The 20,207-nt window shown below is 47.4% G+C and overlaps 1 protein-coding gene across 1 annotated transcript; it reads right to left on the reverse strand.

The window, feature by feature from the left end:
* Positions 1 to 7,306: 7,306 nt before the first annotated feature.
* On the reverse strand, positions 7,307 to 9,710 carry LOC124686914 (actin-related protein 2/3 complex subunit 3). The gene is made up of 4 exons (XM_047220790.1): positions 9,501 to 9,710; positions 8,353 to 8,461; positions 7,988 to 8,257; positions 7,307 to 7,757 (listed from the first exon to the last, which is right to left on the reverse strand). The coding sequence occupies exons 1-4, from the start codon at positions 9,501 to 9,503 to the stop codon at positions 7,615 to 7,617; spliced, it is 525 nt and encodes a 174-aa protein (XP_047076746.1). The 5' UTR covers positions 9,504 to 9,710; the 3' UTR covers positions 7,307 to 7,614.
* Between the last annotated feature and the right edge of the window lie 10,497 nt (positions 9,711 to 20,207).

A 20,207-nucleotide genomic window follows, 5' to 3' on the forward strand; every position in this document is an offset into this window, starting at 1 on the left:
CACCGCTCACAAACCTTCTCGTCGCCGCCGCCTCCCCCTCCCAGATCTTCTCCTCGCCGCTCCAAAAATGTCGAGCTCGTCCTCCCGCAAGATCGCCGCGGCGAACGGCTTCGGCAGCGGCAGCCTCACCGTGCCGGAGGCGTGGGCGCTGTACAACGCCCGGTATCCAGTCCTGCGGGACATGCGGCGGCTGGAAGATGGTCGTGAACGGAATTGGCGTTTCGCCGCCGCCGAAGCCGCGCACGGACCAATGGAGGGACGCCATCAAGGCCCGTCGGGCTCAACTCACCGCCGAGGAGCGGTTGGATCCGACGTGGGCGGCCAACAACAACGACGCCTGGTGGATGACGTACTTCAAGGCGAAGTACGACATCGAGATGCACAGCACCGACGGGCTCGTCGGCGGCCCCAACCAGCTGGAACAAGGACGGCCGCGCCCTGTTCTGGGGCGTTCCGGGGCGCACCCTCGAGAACGTCATCCGCGGCATCCGCAACGGCGCTCCAAGGTTGGAGATGCCTTCGTCATCGCCGCCGTCTCCTCTATGGCAGCCGAGAAGGACGACGTACTCGTCCTCCTCGCACTCTTCTTCCTCAAGACCGACGCGATCGACGCCATCCTCGTCGTACAGGTCGGCGCCCTACACCGTCCCCAAACGGGAGGTGAAGGAGGAGCCGGCGACGCCCGTCAACACGAGGCGTGGCGGCGGCCGCGCACCGGCGCGGCAGCAAGGGAGGCGGGCGGCGCCCTCCTCATCCCGAAGTCGGAGGCGAAGGAGGAGCCGGAGGAACCGTCGCAGTGCGGCCGCCGGCGGAGTACGAGCGGCAAGCAGCGGCTCATCGCCGGCAGCCGACGACCCCGAGGACCGCCTGTGTCCGCGGGCGGCGTTCTTGGCATCCATGAACGACAAGGACGCTCGGAGGGCGACCTCGACGCGGCGATCGCCATGTCCATCCGCGACTCCGGCAAGCCGCTGGTGGACCTCTCCGACGACGGCGAGGCAGGACCAAGCGGGTTGGTGAAGGACGAGCCCATCGACGAGCTCGTCGACGAGCGCGTCAAGCAGGAGGTCGTCACCGACGACATGTACAACTTCCAGCAGTACTACGACGCCTCCGGCCGCCGCAAGTGGTTCTAGATTAGGTTTAGTTTAAATTTAGTCAAATTTCGTTCGAATCTATGTAAGTTTGGACAAATCTTAGAGCCTCTTTGTTTGGGCTTCTAGGTGCTTTTCATAGAAATAAGCAGAGCATACGAAACAAAGGGATTGGCTGCGATGTGGGCTTTTGCCAAAGCAGGTGCCCTTCCCACGTACAAGAAAAAGCACGGGTGGGAGGAGCTTCCCGAGCTTTTTTCCTCTGCCCCGAACCGGTGCTTTTGATTGCCCATTTCGTTTCTCAAAATTACAATCAACCTGCCACCGAGCTGAACGAGTGCCAGCCCAAATATGTGCTTAGTCCGAATTTTTTTTTCCCCTTCCATCCTACAGAGTCAGCGAGTGATACAGATAAGGTCTGCTCCCGCACGCGCTGCCACACCCCACCGCTGCCGCTCCGGCCATCCCCACCGGCGACTGCCATTGACCTCGCCTGTATGCTGTACCCCGCCGTTCGAGGTCGCAGCTGAGCTCCCGTTCCCGGCGACCCCGTTTCCGGCGACCCCGTCCCCGCGGTCGATCTCGTCTCCTCCGACGATCCACTCCCGACGACGAACTCCTCGCTGTCTTTCTTTTCTGTCCGTGTCCTGAAGATTGAGCGGCACCTCTACGAGCTCGTATCCAACTGCCGTCCGATCTCGTCCCCGAGCGGCGCCTCCCTGATCTCCCTCCCATCCAATTTGCTGCCCCGAGCGGCCCCGCGGGGTGAGCTGCTACCGATTTGACTATTTTTCTTCTCAGCTTCGCTCCTGGTGCATGGTCAGCTTGAGTGGCATCAGGAGTTCGGGACTGACGACCGCCGCGTAGACGTGCTGGGTATGAATCGATCTGTAGTGATTTTGTTCCATGCTTTGGTTTTCTCGGTCCTGCAATCCTGACTCATGCGTTGTCTGTGTAACTCTTTGATCAGATAACTATTTAGAAAATGCAACCACGAATCATACAACTCGACCCTCTTTTGTTCTATGGAACTCTATGGTAATAAAGTTTACGCACAATTGTATCATCAGGATTTACTGCCACCATGAGATGCAAGAACATGCAAGCTAGCTAAATGTGAATTACAATATTTATTTATTATACGTAAATGAGCTAAATAAACAGCCTCCTGAATCTAAGGTTATTTTAGATAATTCTCCACACTCAAACAGTCAGCTAGGTTGCCAAAGAGTAATACACAGAAAAGCAGCTTTTCCTACACAGCAGCTTTTCTTGCAGCAAGAAGACAGATGTACTGCATACGACACACACAAATGTCCAAACAAAGAGGCCCTTAATCGAATCTTGTTAAGTTTAAAATTTTCGAAATTTTGTTTGGGGGACGCGACTGGGGAGCGACGTCCCCCAAACGCGGCACGAACGAAACACGTCCCCCAAACGCTCAATCCGGCGCGTTTTGGGGACGCGGCTGGAGGTGCTCTAAGTTTTACTCTTCAATAATTTAGCTGTTGGTCTGCCTTTGTCATCTTAAAAAAAAAGGTGAACTGTCCAAAATACCCTTGGTAGGCATGATAGCAACAACACCATGTGGTCGTACGCGGAGCTCGGAGCTTGTGTGGTGGTAGCCGCGGACGAGCCCCACGACATGTATGTGTGTCTGACGGGGTTGGATGAGGTCGTGATGGACGAGCTCTTGGATAGGAACGAGGTTTGACTAGGTCTGTCGGCGGCACTCGCTTGGCGACGGAGCTTGATCTACCGGTCACGGGCGGCACGGCTCGATATGCCGGTCACGAGCAAAGAAGATGGGCGGCGGAAGGGTACCTGTGGTGGAGGAGAGGGGCGGGGGTGGAAAGGGGTTCGGGATGAACTCCGGTACGTGGTGGTGATAGGAAGGTGTGGTCGGCCATCCAGTAGCACTTTTCCGGTATATAAGCAATCTAAAAGGGGCAAAGGGTTATACCTATTCGGGTTAGCTGGAAAAGCTTGTGAAGGACCTCCCATAACTGATTTTTCGTGTACGTGTGAGGACGACCTGCTTCGGAGTCAGCCCACAACACAACCATACCCTTTGTTTTGTTTACCATGCTTATTTCTGTGGAAAGTAGCTAAAAGCATAAATAAAGAGGCCTGTCTTCGGTTCCGGGCTTCCTGCATTTCTCAATAAAAAAAGAAACTACATTACGTGGCAGCCGGAGATTGAAGCAACCAGCAAGAACTTAAAAAAAGAGATCTATCTATACACATGCATTGCATACCATCAGAACATTGGTCTTCAATGGAGGAGAGCAGCAACACCGTCGTGCAGGCAGCAAGTGGTGGTGAATCGCGGGGCAAATCTCCTTTGGCAGACAGACAAAAGATCGAGCAATGGGAAGGGGTGATGAAATGATCCACCTCCATCCTTCTGCCAATGGAGTAGTTGCCCTGCAATGCACCTTCACGGGTCACTTCACACTTGCGCTAATCCCACTCGCTAACCACTGGACGGGCATGGGTTTCTGTTCTAGCTATGGTCTTCGCCGGCGTCGGCGTCGTCCTTGCTGGTTGGTGAGAGGAGGAGATGCGACGGCGCCGCGTATTTATGCGCTGCCGGAAACAGCATATCCACCGGGAACATGCTATGTTCCTCTGGCTCTTTCTAATTTCGTCGCATTTGCAAGAGATGCCGCCGTGGATCGACGGATCGTGGGCATGCCATAAGGAGAAAGGGGAAAGAAAGGTTCTCGCCTCAACGAAATGCCAAGAGAAAATCCTGGCGCTCTTTATTCCGAGATCGGAGAGATCGGGATGCCCTTTCTGTTGTTGATCTCCTCGATTGCTAGCCGTTCTTGGCCACCAGAAAGCTTGCACAGGGGAATCGGTCCAGCATCAAGAGGAGAATGTCCGGCCGCGACAACCTTTCTCTTGCTTTACCGGCGAGATGCCGTGGACCTTGGCACACGGAATGTGATGTGATTGCCAGCATTTCCATCGATCTCTTGTACATTTGAAAAACATTGGATTTAGAATGCCACTTCTCCCCATCTAACTAAAAGTTGAGCCCGTTTTGGGTAAAACACTACTACTACTTATGGAGAATCTTGTCTCTTCTGAAAAGACGGGTGGATCAATAACCAAAGCGTGGGCATGATAGCAACTTTGTTGCTAAATTTTGTGGACAAGCGAACTCTAAACATGCCTACCATCATGCAAGGCTGCCAGCGCACTCGTGGGTGCATGACCACTCTGCGGGTCTTTCGGTTCCGACGTTGGTCCAATACCTTCATCGTTGGAATGAGATCTCTGGCATGCTTTTGGTTGAAAACATTGCCGACTCACTTGTTTACGCGTGGATTTGGACTGCTTCCAAAGAGTTCTTGGACAAATCGCCTATCTGGCCTTCTTTGAAGGTCGCACTCTATGGCCTTGGCATGATCCATCTTGGAAAATGTAAAGCCAATCTTAAATTCAATTTGTTTGCGTGGAAAGTGGCTTGGGACCGGTGTTGGGTGAGAGAGAGGAGATTTCTTCATAGCTTGTCCGACGATGATTCGTGCACTATCTGTTCACAACAGTCCGAGACTATTGATCATCTTCTATTCCAACGTCCTTTTCCTGGGACCATTTGGTTTGAAGTCTTCAAGGGCTTTGGTCGCACCTTTCTTTGCCCCGATGTATGTGGATGGGCTTCTTGAGTGGGTGCCGTGGGTGCTTGACTCTTCACCGGATAAGCTGAAGCCTCAAGTGTGATCCCTCTTCCTCTTGGTGCTTAGGTCTATTTGGATTGAGCGGTACAATAGGATCTTTAAGAGGAAGTTGAGGACGGAGGCCTTTCTTCTTGACACGACCGTCGAAGAGGCGGATAGGAGGAAATTAGTGGGTCTTTTTTGTGAGGAATCAACTTTTTTTGGTCTTGGTCTCCATGTGTTGTGTGGACTTTAGTATTTGGTTCTTCCTCTATCTATAGAAACGTTCCTGAAAAATACTACTAAGCAAAATCAAGTTTGTACCTCTTTCACTGCTATACTGTCTACTTTAACCAAATCAGGACTATATTGTATTCAGTACAGTATAAGCCATCGAAGCAGCCCGAGATGCTTACAAAACAAATTTGGCTTTTGAGAAATCGAGAATACATTGCTAACACAAAGAAGATCGGAAAGTGGTTTGGCTTTTTGCATGACACAACCCGGGCGGCCGATGCAACGCATGCACTTTCCATGGTACAAAGCTAGAACGGCACATGTGCAAGCAACACCACACCGCTAGCTAAAAGAGAAGCTTCCCAAGAATAGTTCCCACCCGGTAGCATATGCCAGGCATATCCAGATTTCGTCTCCCTCGCCTTTCCTCTCGACCTTGCAGGATAAATTGGTAGTTGCCAAGCCATTGCAGAGAGCATGCAACACAAGACGATCTGGCTACCAAGATACACACATTGAGTCCAGGGTTTATTAGGTAGGGTGTGTGGCGCGATGACGAGGGTGAGAATCACAGTGCGGTTCTCCTCTGGCATGGAGGCCGAGAGTCGCCAGCGCCAGCCGGAGGCGACGCTGCCGGTCCGTCCCTGCCAAAGGAGAATTGCCCTGCCATTCATAATCCCCCCCAATTTATATGCATGCTGTGCTGGTTCGCTAAAAAAATATGTGCAGGCTGCCCTTACTGTGCTCAACATTAAGCTTCTCTTTTGCTAAAGTACTACTAGGCATTGCAATTTGCATATCATTTTTCAGCTCTCAGCTCTTTCAAGATACTAGTAACTGCGCACATGCAAGGCACTTTCCAACATGACAAGCAAAAAAAATACAATTGATAGATCTTGTCAACTTAGTTTAGATGATGTAAAAGCAATGCAGCTGATGCTAGTAAGTCAGCTCATATAAAGCGTACTCGGTATTTGACTGAAATTATACATATATAAGCATTCGGTATTAACACTTATGTCTTGCTATTAGCGTTTAGAGAGTCTTCCAAGAAAGGTAAAATTGTAAAAGCAGCAATGGTGCGGATAGCATTTGTCACACGAAAGATACATTACGGATTAGCAAACACATTCTAAAATTTCTAAATGGTCCTGGAACCAGAGAACAATTTCAAAATTCAAAAAAGAAAGTTCCATTCAATTGGCATCAATACGAAGGGCCCATGTCCTCATCAACGTAATATAGTGACCAGTTCAACAGTTCCACTTGTCTGAACCATCACATCTGTTCAAACCAAACCCTGTTCCACTTCAACTGGATACATGGATTAAGAAGCATGACCTTTGCTATCTTTGATCATATACATAAATACATTGTATAATTTTATTTAGATTTTGTATCCGTACCATAGGTGGAAACTATGCTTACCAGAGTGCAAAACCCAAATGACTCTTGGGATGGTAAATATTCCAGATGTCAGACCATAATTGAAAAAACCATGAATGGGACTTCTCTAGGATTTAGCTTCCAGCCTTTCATACTATCCATTTGTATGGCATGGCAGCTTACCCTTACCAACCAGACAAGAAAGAATAGTCAAAGTTTTAAACTATCAGTGTACACAGCTACTGTACAAAATAGATCCAACCATTATAATTGTCGAGTATGTGTAGTTGCATGGTATGCTAGTGTGGTATTCATTGTTGCATAGATGAATTCACTTTAGGAGTTTGGTAGGATAACTCAGTGAAACATGGCTACTATGACATATTTAGCACACACGTTGATACTAACACAGCCTCAGCTGATCCTACCCAAGATATATTTACTACAAAAGTAGTTTGATAGGATTCTCATCCACATTTCACCCAAAATTAACGTTCACATAAAACTTTAACGCAAATTTATTTTCAGGATGTCCATTCTAAGATTTCCCGTCCTTGAAGCTTTCTTGTGGACTGATGTTCCATTGGACAAAGCATGATATCAACAAGATACGCCAAATCAATTGAGATGACGTAATTCCGAACAAGATCCAGATGTGGTGCCAGAACATTCAAAGCTTAACCATGCGTATCAAACTGCTAGTTGAGATACTTCACTATCTTTGCAGGACATATGCATGCTTCGCTTGTTAACAGTTGCACATAGAGAGTAACATTAGGTTTTCACTTCAATATCTCATAATCTAGTAAAAAAACCTCTATAACTAGCCAGGTCCTCATATCCAAATTATTCCGTTGGGAAGAGTTTTGCAACTGCAACTGAGACAAAGGTTACTGTAAATAATATTAATAACAATAGCAATAAATAATTAACAAAATTATCATATTCCATCTTGTGTTAGTGGTAATACAGTCCTCAGGGCTGACCCACAGGAACCAAATTAAGTTTTCAGAAAAGACCACAATAGATGCAGAACATGCACCCACTCATACAAAACGAGAATTGAGTTTTGGGCATTATATCCTTCATAAAAGAATCATTGGCTCCTCCCTCGAGATGTAAAATGACTATGGCCTTTGGAGAAACTTTACAGCATCATAGAAGTAAATATGCAAGTGCAATCAGGATTTATACAGACAGCTCTAACCTGCTGCTGAAATGCCTACACTCTAAAGGATGACAATGTTCATGAACTTCCTCTTTGCAAAAGCCAACCACCATTTGTTTGGAGTACCATTAGTTCTGTATGCGCAGTTGAGTAGCCTCCCACTTGTTTCCTCCCTTATCTGCTTCAGATAATTCCTCAACAATTCTGCAATCAAACAGCGCAACGATTAATTGAGGATCACAACCCATGGTTGTAAGGAAAATCTGATCTTAGATTTGATCCCTTCTAAGGTGTAGCTTAATAGTCCACAGTTCAAAATAAAATACAACAGACTATTTCTCTCTCAAAAGGTACATTACTTATGTAGAACCGAGTTAGCATACTTTCATTAAAAGTGCATACACACATGCAATTCAAGTAGTGGAGCTATATACCTGCTTCCTCCTGAGATTGGGGAAGAGTGAAAAGCCCAGGGAAAGGAAATGTTGGTTCCCCAGGCACAGGGACCTTTTCCAAGCCCAAGTTAATGATTGCCTTGGTCCCGACAGCTAGTGTTCGGCAGCCTTCTAATCTTTTCAAGGCAATATTGATGTAAGATGTCAGATAGATGAGCAATTTGTCTGCTGGGCTTTTGACATGAAAGTTTTTGAAGAAAACATTTGCTCGGAAGAAAGTTATTGCTTCATCAACTATATCGGCTTTATCTGAAATAGCATCAACACAAATAAGCAGTTCAGCATAATCGGTCGCACATGAATGGAAGTACATCACTAAATGTGTCTAATGGTGGTAACCGTACCTGAATCTGCGGCTGGTGCTGGACCCCTTATATGAGTTTTCAGTGGAAGCAAAGGACACCCACAGGCTTTAGTGGTCTCGTCATCGTCAACGAAACTAGAGTGATAAACCTGCCCATGAGGGAGAAACCCACATGGTGATCAGACATAACCAGTTAACGTTAATTAAGACCAAACTAGAACTAAGATAACAAGTCTGGCAAACTAAATCAAGTGATGAGCACATTTGATAATTATATGCTACCATTGGTTCCACCTTCCGTTAAACCATTAAAGGTGTAGCGCTCTAACTGAAACACTTTGACCCACAATATTAATGTCATTGATTAGCTTTCTCCTGTTTGGACTACCTCGACTGGTATAAGCAGAAGACACCATGCAACTAGATATAGAAGCAGCCTGGAAAGGTGATTTACTGTTGGAGCACATCATATGGCTTGCAAGTTGGACTTGCAAATGAAAGTGTCGCATAGCTTCACCACTTGAATAGGAAATAAATCAAGTGATAAAGCCGTACGTCTACCGAATCCAGAAAAGGGTTTTCATTAGTTTGAAATCAAGAACGGAAACTGTATTTACAGCTTAATGTTTTATATGTTTATTTAGGCTTAACATTTCGATTCATTTCGAAAACAGTATATTGCCGTCTCGTGAAGTTCTACTAGAGTTTTTTTTAGCTATTGGGCTATATTTTAGGATCAACTTCCAGGACCTCCCATACTTGCTCTGGTATGTTGTAAGTATAACCACGAAGTATGAACCGAAAGTTCGTAATGAACTGCAACTTCATTCATTTGTATAGCAGTATCGCCTCCAGTAATAATGAGAAAAGATAGGTTCAAAATGACACTCCAATCATCATGCACCAAATTCCCCAACCTAAAACGTTCGAAATGGAACTTCACTTCCAGTTTGGCCTAATCAGACCCGATGACTGCCCAATTTCGGCGGCGATGGCGTGCAAGGAATGAGGAGATCTAGACGGAGGAAAGGGCGCCAGCTAGGGAGAACCGCAAGGTAGGATGCGCCGACACAATCAAAAACCTAGCATTCGATATGCAACCTTACTTGACTCCGTCCCTGCCCCCAAATTCGGCGGCGATTGTTTGAGGGGCAGTAGGATATGTACGGAAATGAGGGGCGAATTTACCATGGCTAGGGATGGCGGAGGACGAGGGTCGTCGCCCGCGTAGATCTGCCGATGGCCGAGAGGTGGAGCTAGGCGGACGGGGTGGCCGTCGATCTGGTCGCAGCTGGGAACGATGGGGCGGCGATCGATGGCCGGGGCCGTCGCTGGAGAGGGTCGCCGGAAGACGCGACGGCGAGATGGGAGCAGGAAGACGTCGGCCCTCTGAGGGCGGCCCAGGTTCTGTTTCAGAAGGGTGCTGGTCGTATCGACCGCCTGATGTTGTTGGACTGGGCCGCGTGAGGTTTGCCGACCAGGAGTTATGACAACTCGAGCACGTGCTCGATTTTTCCTTCGCACGTCAAAAATAGCCAAAATCGCTTCCTAGCAAATACAACAAGTTTTTCATCACCACTACAACAAATTGTTTTTCAAAAAATGAACAAATGTGAAATAAAATAGGCACCATTGTTCGTCATTCCATTTCCATCACTCCTCGATGAGATTATTTTAAAGCTCATCATGCACATCATTGAACTGAATGGCATGATATGACGCAATGAAACGCGTCACTCTATGTTCTCTTCTATACACTTGCACAGGAACCCCCATCAAGTCAAAAAAAGAGGAGTAGTTCACATCTTTACCACAATCATCATATATGATCGTATTATGCATGATGACACAAGCGGTCATGATGTACCAAAGACAATCTTGTCTTGGTTCTAAAATCTAGCCGGTCCTCTCATGATAGCAGATTGGGCTTGCAAAATTTTAAATGCTCTCTCCACATCTTTTCTAGCCACCGTTTGTGCATTATTGTTATCACCAGAATTTGACCAAGTCAGAGGTGGGCCGCGATCAAGATGGGCTTGGAAGATTACACATGGAAGATCTATGAAGCGGCCTCGCACGGAGAGTTTGGGCTAGGTTGCCCGTGTATCTTTAATTATAGTAGATTGTATCTAGATTAAAAGTTAGAGTTTATCTCGTGCACGGTTTAGTGCACGCCCACATTAGAAAGTCCATCTGGACTATAAATATGTACCTAGGGTTTATGGAATAAACAACAACCAACGTTCAACCACAAACAAATCTCGGCGCATCGCCAACTCCTTCGTCTCGAGGGTTTCTACCGGTAAGCATCATGCTGCCTAGATCGCATCTTGCGATCTAGGCAACACAAGCCTGCCTACGTTGTTCATGCGTTGCTCGTACTGAAGCCTTTTTGATGGCGAGCAACGTAGTTATCTTAGACATGTTAGGGTTAGCATTGTTCTTCATATTACATGCTTTCGTAGTGCAACCCTTGCATGTCTAGCCGCCCTTACGCCTATCTTAGGCGTAGGGGCGGCACCCCGCTTGATCATAGTTTAGTAGATCTGATCCGTTACGATTGCTCCTTGTTCTACAAGGATTAGTTTAATAACTCGCAATAGTTAGGCCTTACAAAGGGGGAGGATCCAGCGGCACGTAGGGTGTCGTTCGTTGGCCCTAAGCGGGACGTTCCGAGGATCAACCTCGTGTTGGTTTTTAGGCCTTGTTTAGGATCGGCTTACGATCACCGTGCGTGGCCGCGAGGCCCAACCTCGGAGTAGGATGATCCGATTATGCGGTGAAAACCCCACATCGTCGTGGATCTCATAAGCTTTACCTTGATCAAGCAGGACCACCATATATTCGGACACCTTGTCTGAATCATGGGTGGATCGGCTCTTTGAGCTGATTCACAGGATAACCTGAGAGCCGATCGAGGCTCGTATTTAACGTTTACGTGTGTGCCCTGCAGGAAACTAAGCGAGGCATCATCCACACCTTCCTGACCGGGTATAGGTCAGGTGGCACGCCCTTGTGATAAACATCGGTGCGTGCGACCGGAAGGCTTTGCGGGCCGTCGCTCAGAGGGACTAGGGCCAGCCGCAGCCCTAGTTGTTCCCGGCTCTACGGTGTTGCCCGTCTCTGCCCGCCAGTGGGTTTCTGACGTCAACACATTCTGGCACGCCCGGTGGGACGAGGACCTGCCTGATGAGCTCAAGAAGAAGCATGGCGAAATCAAGGCAGTCCTCAAAGCCGAACTCATCGGCTCTTTCCACAGAACCCGTTCCCAGGGTCAACCAGGACACGTGTTCAGCATCAACATGGTAGAACTTGGGTACCGCCCTGGTAAGGGTAATGATGAGGGCAGCTGCTCTCATAGCAAGAATGAAGAAGGAGCCGACCCACGCAATCGGCTCCGCCACTGCCACCAAGTCCTAGTGATGATCAAGGTAGAGGCCGATTCTAGCGATCGGGCCGTGTTATCCGCGCCACCCGCTCTCCCAGTATTTGGCGTCGACCTCACAGGAGACGGAAAGCTGGGGTATGGGTTCACCTCGGCCGATGAGCTGGAGGAAGTCGACATCGGCCATGGAGACAAGCCGCGACCAACTTTTATCGAGCAAGAAGGTGGATCCACAGCTCAGGAGTAAGATGATCGCTCTATTGAAGGAATACCCAAGCACAAATGATACATCGGCTGGTACGAACACGATGCTCGTTCTCCCGACGGAGCCTAGAGCTCCAGGATTACACGAGGGATATCACGAGACCTTCATGGAGCGCTTCGATCTAGCCAGTCGGCCAAGGTTATTTTCACCGCACGATCTGCTTAGGTTCAATGGTGATCTAACGAACAGCAGCCACGTCGGCTACACGAATCCCAACGGAGCCGGCGTACGAGTACGGATCCCTTGGTATAATGCAAAGCCAATATCTGCGATCACCGACAGTATTCGGCTCGGGGAGGCATATGATCGACGAGACGTGACGCATGGGTAAGGAAATGTCAGGAGCCGATGGAAAATCATCGGCCAGTAAAAAAAATATTAGCAAGCACAACGAAACATCATCTGTCTCTGACGACCCTACTGAAGAAACACGCCAAGGGCGAGAACGGCGTCAACACGGATGCGATCTGCCTCAGCAACCTCAGCCTGGTCATCCTCGTCCTTACCCGTCACCAGCTGACTGCTCAGGGTACGGATTTCAGCCAGATCGGTCTTCAGATCGGCTGTGAGGCCTCTTGCTTCATCTTGAGAATGGGCAATAAGGGCTTCCTTGTCTTGGATGAGCTGTTTGGTCACCCTTACCTTCTCTTCAAGATTCTCCAGCTCCTTGCGCAGGGTCTCGAGTTCGGCGCGAGTGGCAGAAGTGTCCGTTTTGGCGTCCAGGGCAGCCTTCTTCTCATTAAGCCGTCGACACTTTTCGGCAATGTCGGCTCTCAGCGGAAGTTGGGAGTGGCGAAGAGTAATCCTTTGGCGAGCCGTTTGCACCCTTGACTTGAAGGCCGACAAGGTAACAGCGGCAGAGCTTCACTTGCAGGGTCATAGGGAGATGAGGCCGGATATCCTCGAAGATGCCTTTGGCTTCCTCGGAATTTTCAATTAGGATCTCAGTTGAGGCAGAAAGCAAGTCTTTGAGACGCTGGAGTGGACCATGGACCGTACTAGGGTTCGGCTCTCCACTTGCCTTGGAAGAAGCTGGTTCGATGGATTCTGGGTCGAACGTAAGTAAGCTCGAGAGATCACAACCCTGATGGGGCAAACAAGGTGAGTTTAGCAGACAATGGGGAATTGATGGAGCCAAGGAGGGGAGACATACCTCTCCCAAGGAAGGAGGAACAGCCGACACCGTAACAATCGGCTTCTCCGTGGACTCGGGTGGGTCAGCCACTTGGGCAGCCGCTATCGTCGAGGTAGCTAGATCCAGAGTAGCGGACGGCCTCGGTACCTCCTCAACATCTCCGCTAGAAGTTTCCGCGGCCTGCAAGAGGAAATGATTAGCCGATCCAAATGATAACGGGACAACATGAAAGCGTGACCATGAAGATAATTACATTTGAGACCTCCTGGCTTGATGAAGAGGCTCGTGGGTTCTTACGAGCCCTTTTGACACAGCGGTGCTTCGTGCGTAACCCCGATCTGGTCGGGGCCTGAGAAGCAGGGGGTTCAGTGATCGACCTTTTCTTGGAAGCCGGCGCTGGCGAAGCCGTCTGACTCTGGGTAGTGGACCTCTCGGAATCACCCGAACTCGAGTCTCCCTGGCTGGTTTCTTCGGCCCCGCTGGAGGGTCCTTCAGTGGAGGCCTGTAGGAAAGGATACAAGCGTGTTATAAACAAATTTTTTGAAAGCGGACAAGCGCCTGCAGGGTCTGAACCAACTTACTCGCAAGCTTTCCTGGGCCGGAGCTTTACGCTTCAGGGTTTTCCTGGCCGCTACTTTCCTCACCGCCGTCCTCGCCTGAGTTGAGGCTCGGGGGGCAACTGGCCCTGAAGATGCTCTGCTCTTGGGAGCCGATTTCGGTGAAATCAGCTGACTCTGCATTATGACTTTCTTCAGGGGTGGCGAGCTTTGGCAGAAGAGAACCACTGGCGCCGGAGGAAGAAATACGAAAGGGGAACCGTCGGCTTGTGTGGGAGCCGGGCCATCTTGTTGCTGCTAGGAGAAAGAGTCAGGTCACAGACAATCACCATGAGGCAGTTACAAGAAATACTTAAGTGACAGTACCTGGTCTGCAGGGGGATCATACTCGGCGTCAAGCTCCTTCAGCAGCGGTCCTAGGGCCCTCCTGAAGACGTGGGTCTTCCACATAGACCACCAAGTTTCAAAACCATCGGTGGTGAAGGAGAAACGGAGGTCATGGGGAATTGGTATGGCCAAAGCGTCAAAGAAGGTATAACACCTTTGGGCAGTGAGGATGTCAGGCAGTTCAGCTCTGCTTGCTGTCAGGTGGTGTAAGAAGAAGTGTGGAGGCACCTGTCCAAGACCAAGCTGTCGAGCTGCTACTACTGGTTGATAACACTCATAACCAGGCTTGATGATCCGGTTCGAGGTACTCATGCCAACAGGGAGGAAGCAAGGACGAATCATGAGGGAGTACAAGTGCTGTGTGTTGGCGTCATCGGCGAAGTCATCCAATCGGAAAGAGACGGGGTTCTCAAAATTTGCCGATTCAGTGTAAGGGTGGAACAGGGGGTTGTCCAAACCTTGGAAGAAAATCTTAAACCACCCTGCTGCTTCCTTGGGGATCAGCCTGCTGCCCGGGAGACCATACAGGGCTTGGCCGTAACTGGTGCATCGGATTTCCTTTCCAGTTGCATCCGGGAAGGTGCAGGTGGTCAGCGAGGGAAAGTCTGGAATTTGGTTTTGGAAGTATAGTTGGGCCCACAACTGAATGAACCACCAGGGGCCGCCAGTTTTAACTGTTTTGCGAGAGAACAGTTTGACAGACATTAGTTGAAGGGATCGATAAATCTCTCCAAGGAATAGTTTGCCTAGGCCGAGTTGGGTGCCTTTAGCGAGTTCATAGGCCAGGGAGAGGTAATTCTTGGTGGGAGCAAGTGATGGACCGCAGAATATGAAGTGCTCCGACCGGAAATTCGGGAAGGCTCGTGTGCTCCCTCTCCGTCACGGGGCCTTTGGTTTTCATATAGCGATTGAGATAGGCGCCCACACTGGTACACCCTTTTTAGAGGAGAGAGTGAAAGGGACTTTTGGCAGCTTGAATGCAGAAGGGCTGGGGGATGCAATGTCTAGCCCTGTGATCATGGCCACATCCAGCAGGGTCGGAGTCATAGGGCCATGACCAAACATGAAACAGTTCAGTGCATCAGACCAGAAGTAGCCGATGGTTTTCAGGATGTTCTCATTCTTCTCAAGAGGAGATAGCGATAATGACAGGGCATCGGCTATCCCTATGGTCTCCCAAGTGGCATAGTGGGATTTTGATACCCTATTGTACCATGCCACCCAACCTTCAGGGGGATTAGGCCAGGCTCGCGAGCGGTCGGCCCGGGAAGTCAGATCTAGGTTCTGGCTCACAAAGGGGATTTTGTTAGCTTCGCACGAAATTAACAGGGCAGGGCTCTCAGAAGAACGAGGACCGAGGCACATCGAATTTGCGAGAGAAGGATGTGGCAGAAGAATGTCTGAAACCTAAATTAGTAGCGGGGCGAGGCATTAATTCAGGTGTTTGCATTAATCCCATGTCAAGTTAAACAGTGAGAGGAGGTTGAGGATTACCTTCAGTCCGGAAACCGTGGTATCGGTATTGGATGATTCCGCCATGAGATGCGTTGAAGAAATTGGAAGCAGCGCGGTCGAGATCTGTGTAGGTGGTGGTAGATTGGAACTGCTCAGGCGGCGATTTGGGGATCTGACTCTGTCTTTTCAGATGGAGGTCGCGGGTTACCGTTTGGAAGGGCGGCTAGCTCGACGTTGCCCAGTGTGTTTATGAGAGAGACCGATGCGATGCCATCGGTTCCTTTTTTGAAGATCGTGTGACTTTGACTATCGGCAAAACGATTGACTGGAAACGCTTCTTCGGTAACAAAGGAGGGTTTTTAATAAAGAACCGATTGCTCAAGGAGAGCCGATTGCTTGCATACCACTGATGCTATGCCACTAATCCTCGCTGCCTTCATTATCGGCATCATAGCTGTCACGACGCTACTTCGGAGAACTCCTCCTCACTGCAAAATATGAGGAGACAAGATGATAAAGGATACTGCAACGGCGATGCCACGACATGACCCGATGAAAGTAAGGCATAATGATTTTGGAAATGTCATTTCCAAAACCAGGGGGGCATGTGTTATCACCAGAATTTGACCAAGTCAGAGGTGGGCCGCGATCAAGATGGGCTTGGAAGATTACACATGGAAGATCTATGAAACGGCCTCGCACGGAGAGTTTGGGCTAGGTTGCCCGTGTATCTTTAATTATAGTAGATTGTATCTAGATTAAAAGTTAGAGTTTATCTCGTGCACGGTTTAGTGCACGCCCACATTAGAAAGTCCGCTGGACTATAAATATGTACCTAGGGTTTATGGAATAAACAACAACCAACGTTCAACCACAAACAAATCTCGGCGCATCGCCAACTCCTTCGTCTCGAGGGTTTCTACCGGTAAGCATCATGCTGCCTAGATCGCATCTTGCGATCTAGGCAGCACAAGCCTGCCTACGTTGTTCATGTGTTGCTCGTACTGAAGCCTTTTTGATGGCGAGCAACGTAGTTATCTTAGACATGTTAGGGTTAGCATTGTTCTTCATATTACATGCTTTCGTAGTGCAACCCTTGCATGTCTAGCCGCCCTTACGCCTATCTTAGGCGTAGGGGCGGCACCCGCTTGATCATAGTTTAGTAGATCTGATCCGTTACGATTGCTCCTTGTTCTACAAGGATTAGTTTAATATCCGCAATAGTTAGGCCTTACAAAGGGGGGGAGGATCCAGCGGCACGTAGGGTGTCGTTCGTTGGCCCTAAGCAGGACGTTCCGAGGATCAACCTCGTGTTGGTTTTTAGGCCTTGTTTAGGATCGGCTTACGATCACCGTGCGTGGCCGCGAGGCCCAACCTGGAGTAGGATGATCCGATTATGCGGTGAAAACCCCACATCGTCGTGGATCTCATAAGCTTTACCTTGATCAAGCAGGACCACCATATATTCGGACACCTTGTCTGAATCATGGGTGGATCGGCTCTTTGAGCTGATTCACAGGATAACCTGAGAGCCGATCGAGGCTCGTATTTAACGTTTACGTGTGTGCCCCGCAGAAACTAAGCGAGGCATCATCCACACCTTCCGACCGAGGTATAGGTCAGGTGGCACGCCCTTGTGATAAACATCGGTGCGTGCGACCAGAAGGCTTTGCGGGCCGTCGCTCAGAGGGACTAGGGCCAGCCGCAGCCCTAGTTGTTCCCGGCTCTACGGTGTTGCCCGTCTCTGCCCGCCAGTGGGTTTCTGACGTCAACAATTATAAAATCGGGTTTGTTTCTTACCTTTGGGTTTGACCACCGGCTTCACAAATATTGGCCACCTTGGGTAGATGTCGTCGGCAAGATAATAGCCATGGTTATACTTGTGGCCATTTGCTTCAAACTATAATTGTGGCCCTTCACGCAATGCAATCATGTTCGCTTACCGTTGAACAATATTGATGTCATTACGACCCAGGCATTTCAAAGAATGCATGCCAAATCCAGTCTCGTAATCTGCCACGGCTTTAAGGATGATAGTGGAATCCTTCTTGTGCCAACTGAATTGTCCATGCCAAGCCACATGACAATTCTTCCAACTCCAATGCATACAATCAATAGATCCAACTTATTGTGGCTTTCGATTATTTCCTTCCACAACTTCCGTCTACCAAAAACCTAGCCACCTCGTTTCGGTTGTTTGTGGCGCGCCGTGCCAATAGCATTAATGTATGAATTACAAATAAATAGGAGAGTATGAATTAACCTCGTGACATTTACCAAATTAAACACACAAATTATCCGAACAAGCAAAAGTTATTTAGCCTATTTATGTAGTATCAAGTTAAACTCCATATGTATTTGTAATCAAAATCACTAAATATTCGAAGATATAATCAAATTAATGAACAAATATGGTCGGCATCTCTAGCGAGGACCCTAAACAGGGGACTCATAAAAAAGACTTCCTACCAAGTCTTTAATTTTATTGCTCTTGTTAATGATAAGTATAACTAATATAACTAGTATGTTGTTTGATTAATCTTGCTTTTCCTATGTAACACTAGTTCTCCCCCAAACCAGTCACCATAACCCACACGATTGAACACACAACTGCTCAGCCACGCATACGCACACATTTGGCACACCTGCTAGTCCGTTACGACTAGGCTTTTCAAAGATAAATATAACTATTTATACTAAAACACTGTCTATAACTCACCTTTTTTGTTTATACATAGTATGTCCTATATGGTTCCAAAGTTAAATTGTATTTTCTTACAAAAGTTTCATTAGTTTTCATACATGCAAACTTAAAAATATATACTTCAACCAAATTAAATCCTCTCAGATGTCTCCTTGTACTAATTTCTGTCACTTGCATGAACATAGATTATATGTATATGTGCTCATCCTTATATATCTTGATAGAGATATCTGAATTGTATGATATACGATTATTGATAGAGGTTTCTAGTTTATAAATAGGTATACTAAAATAGAAAAACATAGAGTTGTTAAGAGCACATTGTTTTGACATGTTGATAGCATTTTTTTTGGTGACATAATTCTTAAGTTTTTTTTTTAGCAAGGACTATAAGGCTTACGCCCCACAATATTTTATTAATAAAATAAGAACATTGTACAAATATTTACAAGGTAATAAAAAGGAAAAACAATCAGATTAGAGAATCAATCCATCTTAAGAGACTGTCGATATGTTTATCCTTCACTCTATGCTTATGCAAAGTGTTCTCCAAAATAAAACGCCTCTTCCAACCACGAAATAAAGGAAGCACTTCCTGAAAAATAGCTTCATTTCTTTGTTCCAAATATGACAGGCTGCAAGAATGACCACCTAGGAAATGAACGGCTTATTAAAGTTTCTCCTAGCTACTGAAAAAACATATTCAAAGTTTTTTCCTGGCTCCCATTCGATCTGTAAGTAATTCCAGATCCGAACACTGAAGTTGCAGAAGAAAAACAAATGCAGCCAGTCCTCTGTCACATGTGCTGGGCATAGCTTACAATGAAGCACATTTGAGACATTCCAATGCCACCTTCGAAGCATATCTCTAGTATTAAGTCTATCACTAACCATAACCAGGCGAAAACCTTGATGCGTATAACAACACTTTACTCTTCCAAATCCACTTAAACATGTTACCATCAGGGAGATCCTTAAATCAATGACTGTAATATAACTTTGAAGAGAATCTACCCTCTAGTAGACCATTTATCCGCCACATTATGATCAAGCTGATCTTGAGTAAGAAGATGTTGCATCTCTTGAAATTCCAAAAAAAGCATGTTGAGATAAAGGTAGCTCAAAGAATTCAGATTTATCAGGTGTTGAGTAAAACTCTCCAATAGAAACCTTGCAATCCAGTGCTAAAGAGTGAAGTCTAGGGAACAAATATTGCATTGGCCTATGCTGCCACAAATCAGACCAAAAAAGAACCATATCACCCTTGCCAGCAGAGACTCGACAAAGTGGAATGTATTTCTCAGCCAACTGCATAATATCTTTCCACCAAAAAAGAGCCACATATATAACTTTGAAGCATGGGGAACTTCATATGTGTAATACTGCCATACAAGCTGCACCCAAGGAATAACCTCCTTATTATAAAACTTGGCAAGTGCTTCATCAACAAACCTTCATTCTGTTTTTGAAAATCCATGATTCCTAAACCACTCTTTTCCTTTCGTTTACAGATAATCTCACAGGAAGCCAAAGAGTGACCACATGAATCAACATCCTTTTTCCTCCACAAACACTGCCTAATAATCTGATTAACTTGCTTTAAAATTGTAAAAGGAAAATGTCCCACAATACAATCAAAATCAGCTGCAAGAGACTGTACTTGCTCATCTGATATATTAGTAGGGAGCATGCAAGACTTATGAAAATTAATAAATAAACCAGTGGACATAGAGAAATCTTGAAATGCTTGCTTAAGAATTTGGAGTTGAGCAGGATCAACCTCTAGAACCAAAATAGTATCATCCATGTACTACACAATAGGAAAGTCTTCCCGAATCACTAAAACTGGAAGTCTTATGAGCCCACTATCCTTCAGATCGTCGACAATATATTGCAACAACTCTACACCCAAAACAAACAAGAGAGGAGACAATGGGTCTCCCTGCTTGACCCTCTCTTACATCTGAAATTCCTTCCCGGCACACCATTCACAAGCACCGTAGAGGT

The sequence above is a fragment of the Lolium rigidum genome, chromosome 2 (genome assembly GCF_022539505.1).
Source record: "Lolium rigidum isolate FL_2022 chromosome 2, APGP_CSIRO_Lrig_0.1, whole genome shotgun sequence".
NCBI classification, from domain to species: Eukaryota; Viridiplantae; Streptophyta; class Magnoliopsida; order Poales; family Poaceae; genus Lolium; species Lolium rigidum.